Here is a 17,718-nt window from a genome sequence, read left to right on the forward strand (position 1 = left end):
ATACATGAACTGTTAAATTCTTATAGAATTGAGCTTGTGGTTGTAGTGACTGCAGTGATCCTTACAGATTTTGAGAATGCATAGACACAGATAGTATTCATACACAGAATACTATCTTTTTAGCAAGTTGTGATATAGTCAGTGAATTGAATTACACTGACCTGATATCGTTGTGCTTAATGCTCCGGCTTGATGGAATGCTGCATGTGACTGAAGAAAAAAAATAAATAAATAAATTAGGGCCTGGACTCGATTAAAAAAATTAATCGAATTAATCAGAGGCTTTGTAATTAATTAATCGAAATTAATCACATTTTAATCGCATATAAATATTTGACCTGAGAACAGTGAGAAGCAATTTTTTTCACATGGATTTTAGTATACCATTGAATAATGATTGAATACAGAATCTTAAGCAACAAAACATTGTTTTGTTTTTTTTCTTCTTAGTTTATAGTTGTAGTTTTCGTTAAGTTCTCTAGTCTTCTAGTTTCAGCTTTATAATTTATATTTGATATTTGAGTTGGTCTATTTAGTTATTGTATATAATTCCACCTTTTATTGTATTTGTTTCTTTTACCATTGTTTTTGGATTTTGATTTATGTCAAGTGGCTGTAACACTTTAAGTTCCCTTTGAGATTAATAAAGTACTCTATCCATCAACCAGTGTCTCATATAACTGGCAGTTTCAAAAGTGGTATTTTTATAAAGCCCACTCTGTAGTAGTAGCTATATCTACATACATTTTAAGCTAATCATTTTGACTAATCACCATACTTTGGTTTTGTAGAAATTGCATTTGTGCTGTACCCTGTGCTGGTTAAAAATTACAAAAGTAATAATTCAGAGTAATGTTTCTCTGTTACTGTATTTGTTTATTATCCAAGTTTGTCTCCGTCCTCCTCACCCTCTGCCATCTTTCCATCAAGTAACGTAACTCACTCATGCTAACGTGTCTGTATTCTCGTGCAGCAGAGACGTTGTATGCAAGGATTAGTCCGTGGTGTCACCGTCATACGGAAGTGTTTCTGTTGGCTCCACATACACGGCCATGTGTGGCGGTGGCATCACCGACTTATCCTTTAATTTCAGACCGCGACAGAAAGCTCCGCTGCCCTGAACTTCAGAGGTGTTCATAAAAATGTAGCTTGTGTGGACACTACCGCGCTACTTGGTCAATAAAAGAGCAAAGCTACTGAAAAGCTATTTCATTCAGAAAGTAGCGACGCTACCACCACGCTACTGAGAAATGTAGTTAAACTAGTAACGCCACTACTTGTAGCTACGTTACTGCCCAACACTGCATGAACGCTATGCATGAACGTTAGTTGGTGCTCCAGTATAATTGGTACCCCTGAAACTCATCCAGTGAAAAATGTTCCGCGGTGCAAAAATTATTGCGATTAAAATGCGTTAATTTTTTTAACACGTTATTTTTTGTGTAATTAATTAATTGTAATTAATGCGTTAAAGTCCCGGCCCTAAAATAAATAAATAAAAAATGAATAAATAAACAAACAAACAAACAAACAAACAAATGAATACATAAATAAATATCACAAAATAGTTTAGTATTTTCAGTTTGTGTACTTTTTCTTTCAAATTTCTTTTGGACCTTTAGCAGCGACTTTTTTCGGCAAGCTTTGCAGATTGTATATCCCCTGGTCATTCTTTGTGTATCCAAAATGCTCAGTGCTCATTTCAGCGTTGGAACCCTCTGCCACTGTTTAGCTAACAGTGTTTCCCACACATTAATTTACTTGTGGTGATCCACCACATGACAACATAGGCCACCACATATTCATTTTCTATTTTTATCACTCAAGACAGTGCACCCATCAGTGAATAGCATGAAGTTATATACTCTGATACAGTGGATAGCGGTGTGGCTTTTAGTCTGCCAGTAAAACCAATGAAGAAGAGGAGGAGGACTGTCTAACAGTTGGCTTGACCGTAACTTCCTCTGCAAAGAAGATGTCTGGCCTCATCGTCGAGACGAAGCCCCCGGGAAGAGTGCCAGGCCTTGAAGCCAGTTTTTGTCGTGGCCAAGCCATGTAATTACATTGCCATGTGATGCACTGGGGAATTTTTCCCAAAAGCTAACATTGTTAAAGACACATCTGTAAAACGATAATAAAATCCTCACAGCCCCAGGGAAATAAATTGTTTTACTGTCAGAATTTAGGCAATTTGGCCAAATAAAATTTGGAGAATCTAGAGGGGCTGCCCACTTACATTTTATCCCCATCCAAGTTAGCTCGGTGCTAAACCGGAAGTTAACTGACTCGGTCAGCTGAAGTTTTGAGTGCGCATGCTCTATGGCACCCCAGCTGGACAGCCACCGCCACAATTAAAGTCTGATTCTGTGGGAAACAGGGGTGAGTGTGGCACTGGGAGTCAATGGTGGAGCTGGCAGGTGGCAGAGATGACAGAGATGTGGGTCATGGTAGGCCAGAGCAAATCCAGGAGTGAGGTGATCACTGGTGAAGGCAAAAAGAGACATGGATTAATTCACTGGAGGTCACAAACAAATACACACTAGAAACACTGATAGATACTAGAGCAGCACTGAGGAACCAAATACCACATCTGCTGGACAAAATAATCTGACATCAAGTAGAAAGGAGAACAAGGCTTTTAACCGGGAGCTGATTGCCTCAATACACTGCAGGTGTGGGATCAGCTCTGACCAGTCAGGAAACCATGCACAGCACTCCACAGCACCCCTGAAAACATATTTATTTTGTCAATGTGAGTTGTGTTAAGACAGAAGCTTACTGTGCAGCATTTATTTTTCTTGTCCGTGATGTGTATGATGCGCAGCATTTAATACAGCAAAGAGAAGTGTTTAACAGCTCTGTTTGCATCTCTCCATCTCCCCCCCTCCCTCCGCTCTTCAGAAGCTTCAGAAGAACTCCAGCTGAAATGTGATCCCTACAGCTCAGTTACAAGTCAGGAGTGCAGCTCGATGCACCATCACCACAGTTTGGACTCCCTTTCATGCTGCATGAGGTGAAACAGTCCTGCTGTTTTTGAGCCTTGCAAAAGTTGGAAAGTTTAACATCTATGTATTGTGTTTGTGTTAATGATAGTAGCTGTTTTTTCTATACAGTTGAAAGTACGCATGAAACAGACTCAAGAATTTCAGAAATTCAACTGGGACAAACATTTTTAACATGGGCCAACATCTGTAGGAAACAGCACACATGCAGAATGTATGTTTAATGAGCTTTGACATTTTTATCATTTCTTTGGTTTGTACTAAATCCATGTGCTGCTTTTAATTTGAAGGCAAGACTACCTGGTGTCCTGGAAGGACGCCTCTAGCTTGACACAGTTTATTTACTTCCCCTTCTCCAAGGAGACCAACCTGTATACACAAACACCGAATGTACAGAGTTGTATAGTCCGATAGGACAGCTTTCAGTTAGTCTGTAACTGCTGCACATCAACCAAAGGTATGTTCAGACCTATATTTGTATGTATGCTTGCATGTCAGTCTACCGGTGTCTTAATGATTTGTGTCATGTGTCACATATCTCCTAACCAGTTTATTGTCTTGTCTCTTTTTTATTATTAATCTCTGGTAATTCCAGAGGCCATAGTGGTGTAGGATGTTACTCTGACCCCCTCAGGTATGTGAATATGTAAATAACCAATATTGGCCACAAAAGAAAACATAAATGAATGGGTCTGAATTTCAGGAAAATATGGCAACCATGTGACACTGAAATGCACTTGAGGTTGTCTCAAGCACCAAACGCATTTGATTATCCAGCTAACTGTAGCTGTGTAAGGTGCTATCCAAACGGTACAAATATCTATGGCAGTGAATATGAATGTAGAATAACAAAATATCTTTGACTGTGTCTGTGACACCAAAAGGAGTCCTGTAAAGGAGAGGGGCGACTATAGGATGACAGTAAGCATCCAATAAGTGTATTTGCAAATCCTTATAATTTGCAAATAATTATAAAACATTTCTTTTAAAGTCATCGACCAGCCAAGGGCATTTTGGACCTTATCAAGCGAGGCATGTTCATCTCCCTCCTGCTCTCTGTCCCCCCATTGCCATATTCCATGCGTCTGGTCACTGCTAGCCTTTAGGTATCATTATTTTTGTATGCTAACAGGGGCATAACTAATTACTGCAATTAATGCTGTGCATATTCATCACATTCTGCCAATCACTTCAAGTTCCTGTTCAGTCAAATGTGTTTTCTGCTCTTCTAACAGTGAAATGTTTGAGCATCAGTGTAGTCAATGTTAGCAATGAGCCCTGAAAATTTTCACTTTCAGCTGTTGATGGAAAAAACACTTTCTAATGCCAGTCTAATTTTTAGGTGGGCTACAAAAATTATTATCATAATTATTATAATTATATTATTATTATTATTATTATTATTATTATTATTATTATTATTATTATTATTATTATCATTGTTATTATTATTATTACCTTGTGTCCAGCAATTACTGTAAACTAGTAAAATGAAAAGAAAAAAACTCCTTCATATTGTGGAATTCAATGAACCATAGGCAATGTTGGGAAAGTTCACTTTCTACATGAACTAGTTCAAAGTTCAGTTCACAAATTTTAAAATGAACTAGTTCAGTTCATAGTTCATTATTCAAAATTTTGAACTAAGTTCACAGTTCCAAAAATGAACTAGTTCATAGTTCTTTTTTTTTTCAATATGTTGATGCAAGCTATTATTTTTCAAAATTATTGCCACAGCCCATATAGAACCACAGACAGCTATTATTCTATCAGTTTTAACACTGAAACTGCAGCTCTTCGACAATATTCTGCAAAACCAGGTTGTCCAGCTGCGGCTGGGAGATGAAGACGGAGCCGCTACTGTACGCCGTTAATGCAATTTGGGTGGTAGAGGATCTGTTTTGGCTCGCCGTTGCCGTGTCTTTTGATTTTTTATTCACTTGCACATACCTTGAAAGGCTAGCCGGGTGCTTTAGAGTTCAAATTAAAAATAAAATATATAAATAAGTAAATAAATAAATAATTTTTAAAAAAGAAGAAGAAGAAAGGGAAAAATAAAATAATATATTAATAGATAGTTCAGATAGTGGCCTCAGGGAAAAACTTTTCATAATGACTCCGTATGGTATTACTTTTTTTGTTACTTAACAAAGTCAGAGATTTAAGTAAAGAGCTCAGTTCCAGAAGAAAAAGAGCAAATTTAGGTAGTGATTTTGCTCATTTTTGTTTGTGAATAAAACATTTTGCATAGGATAACAAAGTTCATCATGTGTTGAAGAGCATTATCCTCTGGGTTAACATAGCAAATAACATGTTTAAGGGTAAGAGAATGGACAGAGAGCAGCATAAAAGAAATGAAAAAAATGAAAATGAAACATCACTCCAAAACTTTTTAGATATACCACAATAAAAAAACAGATGTGAAGCCTTCATTTGTTTTTGTCTCCATGCTTAGCACATTGATGACGCATGCGCGGTGCGACTCTGTGGTGGCTGGTGTTGCCAGTGTTAATATCCGTTCAGGACGAATTAATCTGTGTTCATTTGGTAATGCCTCACTGCATGTTTGGAATGCAGCCATTTCTGTCTGAAATAGTTAAGTTTCATTTTGATCGAAATTAAAGCGAGTTACACAAACCTCTCGTCCAGTGTCCTTTTTTATACACAACAGCCAGATAGGGTGTTTTTCCGCTACATCAAAGCCTGTTCACGGTGTGTTTCAGCCGGTTTTCGCCTGGAAGGCTCAATGGAAATCTGGCACCCTCTTGAACGAAGTAAGAACGCGCCGTTCACAAACGCCAGAATGAACGCGTTCACAATAACGTTCATCAGGCAGAAATACAGTACATTCAGTTCACGTTCGCCCAAAATATGAACGAGTTCATGAACGATCGTTCATTGAACGCGTTCAGGCACAACACTGACCATAGGGGCTTTTTAAGGATTGTAATGGGGTGATTTCTCTTTATGCAAACCAGGTCAGATTTTGTATTTACTAATCATTTGTAAAGGGGAGCTCCCATATCCTCACATTGTCGTGACTATTGCTATGTTGTACCCTCTGCTAATATAACCTTGTTGTCACCTCTACCAATTGAGAAAATCATCATTGCATCGACTAACAGCTACATCTTCAGTGCTTCTAATTGTCAGTTCAAACATTTCTGTCATTATCGGGGTATGTAGGTTCTCTAATTTAGCATTAAGTCATGACAATAGCATACCATGTTTCTGGTGAATACTATAATTCATCTGCTTCACCATTGCATTCTGCAAGCTGTTGCGTGTTCAATGTTTTTGTAAGTGCTGTCATGACTCCCCATCAACGCTTGAGGTCAATGGTGTCATCCCCTGCTCATGCATTCCACATGCAACCCAGTGCCACTGCTGACCTCTTGTCATTAAAACATTAAATTCAGGTAATCTTGTCTCTATGACAGTAATGGAGATTTTGCCAAAGCGTTGAATGAAAGTTGAGTTTCATGAAAATGTTTACATATATTTTTTTTTTCACTAAACCTTATTTTCGTTATGAACCTTTAGTTGCTAGTTGCTAAAAGATAAATGACTGATGAGCACTAAGTGATATTGAAGGAATATTTTTGTGTTTATTTCACAGGGTATTACAAAGTGGACTACTTGTGCATAACTGATGTGGTCTTAACCTATATTCTGTGGGCATATATAGTATAGTTTACTTTAAATTTACTTTAATTGGTATTATCAGGACACTTTTGAATAAAACAGAGTAATACATCAAAAACATAACTAAACTGTAGGAATGAAGGCAAATTTGTTCAAATTATATTATATATTACAATAAATATTCTAATAAATGTGGTAAAGAAAGACTGCAACTAACTCAGTAGATTTAACAATAATCCATTGTCACAATGGTCCATAATAATCCACAATGGGCTCCTCCATCCCACATCATTAAAAAAAACCTACCTTTATACTGTGGGCATTTTAGTTAATCTAGTTTCTTATTTTGTCTTTTTCTGAACCAGATAAGGTTTGTTTTGATGCCATGAATGGCCATATGTGCCCGCATAGCCAGCATATAGCAAGAAACGCCTCTGGCTTTCATGATAGTGTTTGGTACTAAACTGTCCACTTGACAGACCTCCAGGAGCAGAGGCTGTTTTAATGTTAATAACACACATAAACTGAGCTGACCTGCCCTCTAATAATAAACATTGTAAACAGCATAACGTTGTAAGTTGAGCTGAACCGAACTGTTTTCACCTCCTATCACCTCGGAGTAAATGATCACCTGATTAAGCACAAATGGCTGTCAGAACAGAGTCAGTGGTTCTTCTTTTTACACAGCGATCGGATCAGTTTACAGAAAAGTCATATTAGATAGAATATAAAATAGCAACAAAAAGAGTCTTGACAGATATGATGATGGATCACTGGACATTTAATAAAGTAGTTGTGTGTGTCAGGTTCGTCCACTTTGATGGAGACTTGGACTGAAAGGACTTAATATCCTATTTTATCATCGTAAAAAAAATCATGATATAATTGCTTAACTGACTGGCCATAATATTTCAGATCCTAATACCAAAATAACATGCCGTTTTAATCTAGCAGTGTTGTTAGAATTTGTTTTGACTGCCATTCGAAATAGGAGGATTGTTTTCACCCAAAAGACGTGATGTAAGGGCAAAGTACCTGGATGGAATTTGGGAATACACTGCAATGGTTTAGTCGCAGAGGCTAGGAGTCCAGCCAAGAGGGAGTTAAAGTAGGCTAAAGTAGTAGTAAAGCGCTGCATCTTTTGTGAGGAAAGGCCGGATCCTGCGGATGTTGACGAGGGCAAATCTGCAGGATCGGGCCACAGCAGTGATGTTGGGGGTGCAGGACAGTCCATCTTTGAAGATTACACCCTGGTTCCCTGCCACTGATGAAGGTGATACCATGACATCCTCGACAGTGACTGACAGGTCCATGCAAGGGCGGTCTTTCCCCAGGATGTAGAGGAGTTCAGTTTTACTAAGGTTGAGTTTGAGGTGATGGCAGCTGTTCAAGCGGGGATGTCTGCCAAACATTCCGAGATGTGCGTTGCAACGTGGGTGTTGGAGGTGGATGGGAGAAAAGAGTATGTGTATATATATACAGTATATATATATAATTAAATGTATCTGGGGTTCGGGCACTCTCTAATAGCAGCCTTTACATCTATTGTGATGGTGCTTTCTTTCTCACTTGGGGGCATGGATTGCATAATCCTTATTGTCAGATATGTGTTAATATTATATCACTACTTACTGCCTTCCTATAAAAATCTACTACTCGACAGGATGTGGAGGTATGACTGCCCTGATTTGAGCCTTGATTTTGACTGGAGCTGTGTCTGAGGGAGTATCGAGGGGCTTCTCGCAACTCTGATCGTCAGCAAATACATTTTTATTACAAATTTACTGTTTGTGTGTTTGTATATTTCCAGTGCCTTACGATGCGATCAGGTGATATCAAGAGTGACATGGAGCGTCTGGGTGTCTTTAAAGAGATGAGCTACATCTCTGTAGGTGACAAGTATACGACACTTTCCAACCGTAAGTATAAAATATTTTGCCTGATTACTTAATAGGTAAGTAATCTAGCAATATTGTGGGCAACTAGACTTGTTTCAGTTTCTTGAAGACGTTTCATCTCTCAGCATAGAGGCTTCTTCAGTTCTAACTAACACTAACTACATTAGTTGTTCAATGCAGCCAGGACTGCACAGATTTGAACACTTGTACGCTGGGGAGACAAAACAACCTCTCCATAAACAAATGTCAGAACACAGGAGGGCAAACTCCTCAGGTCAAGAGTCTGCTGTCCACTTACATCTGAAGGAGAAAAAACATTCCTATGAGGACAACAATGTGAACATCTTGGCCAGAGAAGACAGATTGTTTAAAAAGAGGAGAGAAATAATCCATGTATGTCAAACTGGAACGACTGTGGCCTTCAACATTACTTATCAGTCACTTACAATGCTGTACTGATTTCCCTCCCTAGACAGCTTAACAACCATTTACAGCTGGGCGCACCTAGCCCTAGCAACCCACAGAAAGGCTGGTTGGGTCAACGACCCAGAGGTGGCCATAACAACTCGTGAAGAAAGTACAGCCAGTATGATTTTTGTCTGAACTGACTTTTTGATTATGACATAAACATTGACCAGGTTAACTATTATTATAGCTACAATTTTAGCAAAGTTAGGTTCATATTTTAGTGAAACAGATTTACCACTCTTTTGAGATCATTATAAAATATTTTGCAGGTTATACTTTTATATGTCATGTCCTCCTTCCAAATCCAGGTCCATTTAATGAGTCAGCCTATCGTAGCAGGCAGATGCAAGTGGGAGTTGCTAAACAACGATGTGCTCTGCAGAGTGGCTATTTTGACAAGTCCTTCAAACGGATATTTGAACATGAGGCGCTGAGTGACCCGCTGAAACTGACCCACCAGAACCGCATACAGCAGGCCAAGAAGAACTTGGGCAAGGCCTTCCTCCCCTGTAATGGGGTCAAGAAGCTGTGAGAGAACATACACAGACACCTACATAGCCACATGCAAAACTAGTTGATTCATTCAGTCAGAAACTGACCATTTCAGTGTACCCAAAGATTGAAAGCTGCTGCCCTAACAGTAACCTTCTAAATCTTGATAAGAATCAAATTACAGATGAAAAATAGATGTGACTTTAAGCTATTTATTGAATTTAAGTACAGTGAATGAGGGGATTCAGAACCATAATTACTTCTGATTACTCAGACTACATTCAGGGGGGTGCTGGAACACATGTGACCATGTTGTTTTAAAGCGAAACTCTCGCCAAAATCAACCGAGGCTTTATTTGGGATTGAATATGAGTCAAACCTTCGTGTAAAACATAATTACGATGAAAGAGGCACTTTTAAGATTTACCGTAGTTTGGGTTTTGGGCACGTTCATTTTGAACGGGAGAGCTAGGGGCATGACACACTAGCATCAAAATCGCTATTTTTAGAACACTAAGAAGGCTCGACACAACATGAAACTTTGCTCGTAGCATCACCATGGTCTCTACTCATGAACACGAGCATTGAGAACATTGTTTGTGTACACAGAGTTTATGAAAGAGAAGGTTTTTGAACTACTCACGTTAGCTGCTGCATCTCCTGCGCGTTGCCGTCATGCCAGACAAAAAGTGTCGATCCCTGAGTGTGACCTGACGGTTTGGTTCACCAATACTCTCCTGCCTGTCAGGTTGCACCCGGGGATCAACAATTTTTGCCTGCTATGATAGCTTTAACACTGTGTTCGCACATATGTTTTGAGCCACATTGAAGGACCGCCAACTCACCTAACATCCTGTGTAAAACAAGGAGAGGAAGCCACAACAATAGGCAGAATGGATTACAAACAGATCTAGATATGCTTCACTGTAATGTAAATTACATGTTTAGTCTCTGTTAACCTGCCAGTGTCAGCAGCAGATGTTTGTAAACACACTATTTGCTTCCACTGGACCAACTTTTGAACTAATAAGCATAAGACTCCCTTAACAATTAACAAATCACCTGATTTTAAGACTTGCTGAGTGAGCATAAAATGTATGAACATTGTGAACTGCAAAACTGCAATTCAAAATCACCCCATTCTGTGACTTAAGAGAAACTTCATTAACTTTTTAAAAGTATGTTACATCACAGTCTTAACTATTAATTCAGCAAATGTTACAGTTATAAGAAAGATATTGTTTTCTTCATGTAAAAACACTGTATCTCTTTTTCCTTTGATTTACATGTTTTTTTGAATGGCAGTCAAGGAGATGAGATATGAACACATGTGGTCAGTTGAGACACATGTTCATGCCAGGTGTGAACTGATGGATGTGCAGTTGTCCACTTTTGATCAGAATCACTCAGGACGCATGTCGATACCAAATATGAACAGCCAACAGTTTCAAAATCATGAGTACACTCATATTTACTAATTTCTTGTATTTATGGCCCTTTCTCACTATTATCATGTAATCTCTGCCACCAGCTGTGGCTCAGGTAACTACTACGGGACTCTGTCAGGACCAGTCGAAGCCATGAGTCCACTAGCAGTCGCCCGGAAAGCCCATCGCTCACCTGGACGCAACATTGTCACCTCAAATCCCAAGAAAGGCAGTGGTTACAGGTTTACGGCAAGAACTCTTTCTAATGTAGTTCATGAGTGCTTAACAAGTCATATTTTAACATTGTGTTTCTCCTATTCTTCTGGAACAACTGCAACTATAGGGCTTGTATTTGTTTGATTATCTAACCCCGGTTTTGGGACGCTTTCTAATAGGGATGGGTAAAAATATCGATTCATCAATGCATTGCAATATATTTTTTCCCAATTCTTCGATTCATAAAATCCTTTGAATCGATTCAGGCAAGCGACCACCCGCGGTCCCTCGCCAGACCTCTCGCCAGACCTCGTCTCGACCGTGACCTTGCTCGAGGGTTGGAGGGTGATGCGCCGCGGATACACCGTCGGAGTAGCGGAGGCGGGTAGCCGATGTCTGACACACCACTCTTTCGGAGACAGTAAACTCCCAGTGCAGCCGGTCTCACCCTGGCCGCTGCACCGTGTGCCGGCGGGAAGCACTCTCCTCCGGGGAGAGAGGGAGGTTCAGTGTCAATGTTTATCCCCTCGTGTCTAGCCGGAGGGCGGAGGGACCGCGGTCATGTCTATGTTTACGTCAGACAAAAATGTACCATGCAGTCCCAGAAACAATGGCGCTTTCTCAGCTTAACTATGGTCGCACTATTTTATAACTAAACACGTCGAGTACCTTTGTTTACATTTCAATTCGAACTGGAACTTCCTAGAGGAAAGATTTATAATTTAAGATGACTTTTTTTTACTTAAAAAATTAGGTACTCTAATTATTTGTTTATTACTATTTATTACTGAATCGATATCGAAGCATTTAAGTCAATATCGAATTGAATCAATATTGAATCGAATTGCGATCTAAAAAATCGAAATCAAAATCGAAATCGAATCGAATTGTGAGGTTCTTAACAATACCCAGCCCTACTTTCTAATATCTAGTTAGCCCATGAATCTGGTCTCAATGCATTTATTTATGAATGTAAGTACCAAAGTCCCAGGGACAACGAAAGTGTTCTCTCAGACTGCTTTTTAAATTGCTATTTGTAAGAAAAGTCTAAGTCCCAACTTGTCAAAAAATTACATTTTGGTTTTCCAAACTTGCTAAAAACTTGCTGGGATGGCAGCCGAACCGGAATGAGACACACAATTAATTTCTTACAAATAGCACCTTTTAATAGTTAAATATATGGATCTTTTTATCATTGAAACATTTTCTGTAAAAAAGGACACTATGGCTATTTGATGATAATAAATGCAGCTAAAGAAGATACCGTGTTTTCTCCTGCAGCTATCCCAATGTTACACTGTCCAAAGTTGAGCTGTATGCCTCAGACCCATACGACAGAGCCAGAGAAGCACTGAAGGTAACCTTTGGGTCTTGTGTTATTGTTAAGTTTTGGCCATGTTGCTGGTGGTTATAATAACATGGCACTCACCTAAATATTCAATTTGCTAGGATCTGGAAGCACAGCCAAGTTTCTACATAGAACTCAGATAGGGCAACACACAAAAGCAGTTAACTGTTTAGCTTGTGAAGCAGTCTGACGCTTTACTATTTTGCCTGTGTTTAATTAGCTATGTAACGGGTTTCCCTTTGTGTGTTTAAGAGTAGTCGTATATTTTTCATGTTTCTATGGTACAGAAGGCGGCAACAATCCACCGGTCCAAGTTAAGAGATGAACCCTTCAAACTCAACCTTCACCCCAGAGATTATTTTCAGGCCAATCCATACCGCTGTGACAAGCCACCCCCGCCAGCACACAAACCCCTCGGACCTGGACAGAAGGTCTCTCCAGTTCCCTTCAAGCCCCCGTCCCCAAGCAAAAAGGTGATTATCAGTCTGTGTGCCATTCTGCATCATCATCAGATGGAAATGTTACTCAAATATCATGTGACATTGACCTGTACATTTTTTGACAGACTTTCTGTGAATGTATCTTGTGTTAGATTGGAGGAATGAAAGCGGGCACGTTTAACTCCTATCCCTCACATTCTGCTGATCTGTATGTCACTCACCATTCCAAACCAACTCATCAAGAGCCAATCTTCCATCCTCCTCCTGGTCCTAAGAGCACACCTGTCAAGAGTATCATCACCGTCAATGTTAACAGGTTAATCCTGGTCTCTGTTATCTATTTTACCTTCCTTTGTTCCCCCATGTTCAAGGATTTGTTTACAGGCGACTCTTGCGTGGTCCAATATGGCGACGACGTTGACATACGTTCCACCAGCCAATAAGGCATCTCTGTGTTTATATGTGTAATATATTACCTTGAAATTACATGTTTATTACCTGACTTTCATATTAGGATGTGGAGAGGATGGTGGTGAAGTTAGAGCGAAAAGGCTGCTGAACCAGTGATTGTGGTTCAAGTCTATGTTTCAATATTTGTAAGTGTGACGCCACTGGACCTTTTTAACAAGACCTCTGGGCAAATTCTAGCCATTTCTGAGAACCGAGTGTTTTTAATGAGACCTTTGGACCTCTCCTGCCGCTCTACAGACTTTCTGCAGTTTTCAAGGGAGTCTGCTTAGGACACAGACTTCACTAGACATCACTGATTTAATTTCCCCAAATTCATTGGGGATACCACATCACAATATATAAATATATAGAAGTACAGGTTCCAGAGGTAATCAAATGCATTTTATCATTGTAGTCTTTATGCCTGTCTATCAGTGGCTTATATCACCTCACAGACTTGCTCCCTTGTAGCAGACTTTACTTGATGACAATGAACGCATCACAGTACATATGACTAAGAGAAATCAGAGATGGCTCAGTCCACTAGTTCACAGTGTGGACATTTGGATTCAGAAAAATTGTGGCAGTCAACTGTTAATATCCTGTTCACTGCCAACACTCACACTGCGGTTCATTCCATAACCTTAACATATTGGTTGTTAATTTATTGTACTACATAATGTGGGTTGTTAGACACAAGCCATGATTTTCCCCGAACCCTTGCCAGGTTAAGTTGTTTTTGTGCGTAAGCCTAACTAGCTTCACATAGCTGTTAAACATGAGACAATTGTGAATTAACTTTGACATTTCCAAGACACTATCAGTAGAGTGCTAAATTTAATATGATATTTACATTCTGCCTTTTTCTGAGAAGAACTGTAATTTCAGCTGCTAACTTCTGCAAGATAAATCATCAGAAGTCTGCAAAATAACAAATTTGACCTGAAATCTTGTTTTTTATTCTTGTTTTAGGAGTGTGCACTCTGCAAACTACACCTCAACCTTTCCAGCTGTGATGACCTTCTGACTTCATCATTCACACTGAACCAACACTGGTTGACTTTTTTACCTGTAGTGTACTAGAGAAGTTATTTTGCTGTATATGTTTCATGTTATGACATTTGCTTTTTACTTTCCTGGTTCCCTTTCTCTTTGATAGGAATATTCTAGATGTGTCATGTGTTTTGGGTGTTCGGTTATTATTTCCTGTTTGAATACTTAGGTTTCATATTTTCTGTGTTCTACTTTTTGTCTTTGTGTGTTTTCCTGTCTTTATTTTGAATCACCTTTAATAGTTTCACCTGTACCTCATTATTCTTCCCTCCCTTACAGGGCTGGACAAATAATTAGCCCTGGCATTTCTGACTCACACCAGCCCCCCACAATCAGTCGAACATTACTCACAATACACAAATATGTGTACTGTACTATTTTCACCTTCAATGCTTATGGGATATTAGTACCAAAAACTGTAGGTGGATGAAGATAAGGAAAAGGCTACATGAAGGACCACATCACCCCACAGATTAATAACATACACAGTATATGATTAAAGTTACCAGATACTGGAAAGTAAATGAACAACTTTGTTGCCTGTCGCTGAGAATGAAAACTATTTTTTCCTGGTATTAAACAAATACATAAGCAGATCTGCCTGGAGCCCTGAAGCAAATTCTGCTAAGGGCCTCCATTCCATTTCATGAACCGTCACTGTTTTAGGTGAAATTGCTTTTTAAAGCTTTTATATCTTTATCCTGGTGTGAGTTACAGAAACTGAACTGAATTATTTGATTAGCATGGACGATTATAAGAACAGGATTAAGGGCTATCTGAGCACTGAATGCACATGTCTTGTTACTGGACACTGGTAAATTCATTGGCCTGATAACATTTGCTGTTTGTCTGAAGTCAATAATTTTTTCCCTTGGTGTGAAACTTTTTATGGTGCTGTCCTGGCCAGGGCTCCTTTGTAAAGGAGATTCTAAATCCCCACAACCTAAATCATGACACAACAGGAATCCCCAGAAAGGTCAATGCCCTGGAGCCAAAAGTGAAGATGGAAGGAATATGCTGAGATGCAGTGAATCAAATTTTAAAAAAGAGATTGCTGGTGTGGGGACTGACACTGCTAAACTCAAGGCAGAAGAAGAGAAGTTGGAGCTGGAAAAGGACAAAATAGAGACTTGAGAGATGGCAGCACAGATGCAACTTTTCAGAACACGAAAATCTGTCATTTACTATTCATTAGTGGAAATAATTGATTGTTATTATAATTTAAATGTGATAGATATAGGCCAATTAATAGCCCGTCATTTATGTAATTTGGAGTTGAATTTATTTATCTGTAAGTTATTGACTATGTATGTACTTTACCCTACAAAATTACTTATCAGTACAAGGCACCGATGTTTCATTTATTTTATTGATTTGTTCATTGATTGAAAATCACAATAGTGTAAAATGTTGACTAGCTATTCATAAATGTAAAGAACATGAAAGTTAAACCATCACAGCAGTGTTCATTATATATGACAGATTATACGTGTTCGAAGTATTACATCATTTACCTATTCTTTGAGCATAAATTCTACCACATTTACAAGATAATACAACATTTCTTGGCCCTACAAATTGTTGATGATATTGTGGGCAAGTCGTCCACCTACATCTTTAGTGAAAGAAGCCTCATCTGCCTCTAGTGCCACTTCTCCATGCCTCAGAAAAGAGTCTTTTTTTAGACAGTGATGTTGTACAGAACTGCAGTGGCAGCGATAACACTTTCAGCATGCATTTCACTGGAGAGGAAAGTGAAACCTAACAAAGCAACAAAAATAGGCTATTCATCATATTATTATTTAACAATCACACATTCAAAGTCAATCTTATTCTATCCTTATTGCCCTTTATTGCAAGCACATCTCATTTACACCTTGTGTATCAAAAATAATATACTACACAATATAGATTATACAAATTGCATACACTGGAAACCATTCTAGCTATTTAAATCAATTTAAATTGTGTGTGCTATATGCTATATCTCAGGGGTACTCAAATACAAATCTTAAAGGGCCACAAAGATTTTTTTCAATAACTCAAAGGTCCATGTATTGAGGTCGGTCAGGCCACATGCAATAATACTGTAATATTCAAAACAAAATGTCCTTTTCATTCTAAACAACAAAATACGAACTATCCATTTTAACATAAATTAAAATACATAGTTGAATATTTCCTCTTTTTGTTTGCCTTCAAACATTGTGTCCATCACTTCAGTCATGCATTATTTTATTTCATTGTGACATAGATGTGACAAGCATCTTGCTTGCAGCTTGATATGACGATTTCAGTGTTGGTGTTGTGCTTATCGCTGAATTTTGAGGAAATGTCTCTTCAGAATTCCTATGCTTCATTTCATAATGCCGTTTCAAATTGGAAATCTTCATCACAGCTTTTCCTGGCATATTGTAACGCCCCTTGTGGACTGTGGCGCAATGACTCTTGGGTATTCTGTTGGTGTTGGTGTAATTATGGTTTGTGAATGTGTGTGTGAATAAGATGATGTGTAAAATGATTGTGGGTTAATTCACGTCATGTGTTCTTTGATTAAATGGTGTTGAGTTTTAACAAGGATGATAAACATTTTGGCACCGTGAGTGAAAGGGTGTTTGCCGGGAGAAACTCCCCGTCCGTTACAATATTTGAGTGTTTGAAAATACATGATGAGACGGAGTAGAATTAGTTAAACTATGTCTGGCCTTTGTTACCGCTGCACTGGCAGATACGTGGGGCTTGTCCTGTCAGTGGGAGAATGAATGCAAATTTTAAATCCCTATTTCTCTGAGTCGCGGATTTTCACTGTTCACTTCGTAATAGCAATTTACTTGGAAACACGCCATTTTCAATCTTTTACCACCGGCAAAATGTGAATACGCGAACTGCTCCGAAAACAAAAGTGAAAGTTAAAAGTTGCGCTCGTAGCGGTGAGTGACCCAGCTGTCTCTGTGTTTGGGGGCCACAAAGAGGAGGCCGGTGGGCCGGATGCGGCCCGGGGGCCGCCTATTGAGGATTGCTGCTATATCTGTATATCCTAGGCAACTGGTCTTGTTTCAGTTTTTTCTTAAAATCTGTGTCAAGCTATTTTGAGTGGACATGTCGTCTACTTCAAATGCCCTCGCACTGGTCACACCCTGATCCCTAAATACGACCAAATAAGGCCACATTCGTCTCTACATGGAATGTCGGCCCTTTCTGAGCCAACAAGTACTTTAGCTGTGCGCGGCTAGGATGCCCCTGGAGGAAAAAGCCCTGCAGAGGAGGTAGCGGCCCAGG

The 17,718-nt window shown here is 39.0% G+C and overlaps 1 protein-coding gene across 2 annotated transcripts; it reads left to right on the forward strand.

Moving 5' to 3' along the window:
- The first annotated feature begins 3,361 nt into the window (after nt 1–3,361).
- On the forward strand, nt 3,362–16,452 carry cfap96 (cilia and flagella associated protein 96). Of its 2 annotated transcripts, none has more exons than XM_030395865.1 (8): nt 3,362–3,459; nt 8,458–8,566; nt 9,322–9,541; nt 11,037–11,174; nt 12,430–12,505; nt 12,784–12,969; nt 13,089–13,252; nt 14,359–16,452. In XM_030395865.1, the coding sequence occupies exons 2-8, from the start codon at nt 8,467–8,469 to the stop codon at nt 14,411–14,413; spliced, it is 939 nt and encodes a 312-aa protein (XP_030251725.1). In that variant the 5' UTR covers nt 3,362–3,459; nt 8,458–8,466; the 3' UTR covers nt 14,414–16,452. The 2 variants fall into 2 exon arrangements, with proteins under 2 accessions (XP_030251725.1, XP_030251726.1); XM_030395866.1 differs by lacking the exon at nt 3,362–3,459 and adding an exon at nt 8,303–8,319.
- The last annotated feature ends 1,266 nt before the right edge of the window (nt 16,453–17,718 follow it).

Source organism: Sparus aurata, chromosome 18 (assembly GCF_900880675.1).
Source record: "Sparus aurata chromosome 18, fSpaAur1.1, whole genome shotgun sequence".
In the NCBI taxonomy this organism is placed as follows: domain Eukaryota; kingdom Metazoa; phylum Chordata; class Actinopteri; order Spariformes; family Sparidae; genus Sparus; species Sparus aurata.

Coding starts and splice junctions, on each gene's coding strand:
- cfap96 (XM_030395865.1), top strand. CDS start 8,467: ATGCGATCAGGTGATATCAAGAGTGACATGGAGCGTCTGGGTGTCTTT. Junction 8,567..9,321: donor GTATACGACACTTTCCAACC/GTAAGTATAAAA, acceptor TTCCAAATCCAG/GTCCATTTAATGAGTCAGCC. Junction 11,175..12,429: donor AAGAAAGGCAGTGGTTACAG/GTTTACGGCAAG, acceptor TTTCTCCTGCAG/CTATCCCAATGTTACACTGT.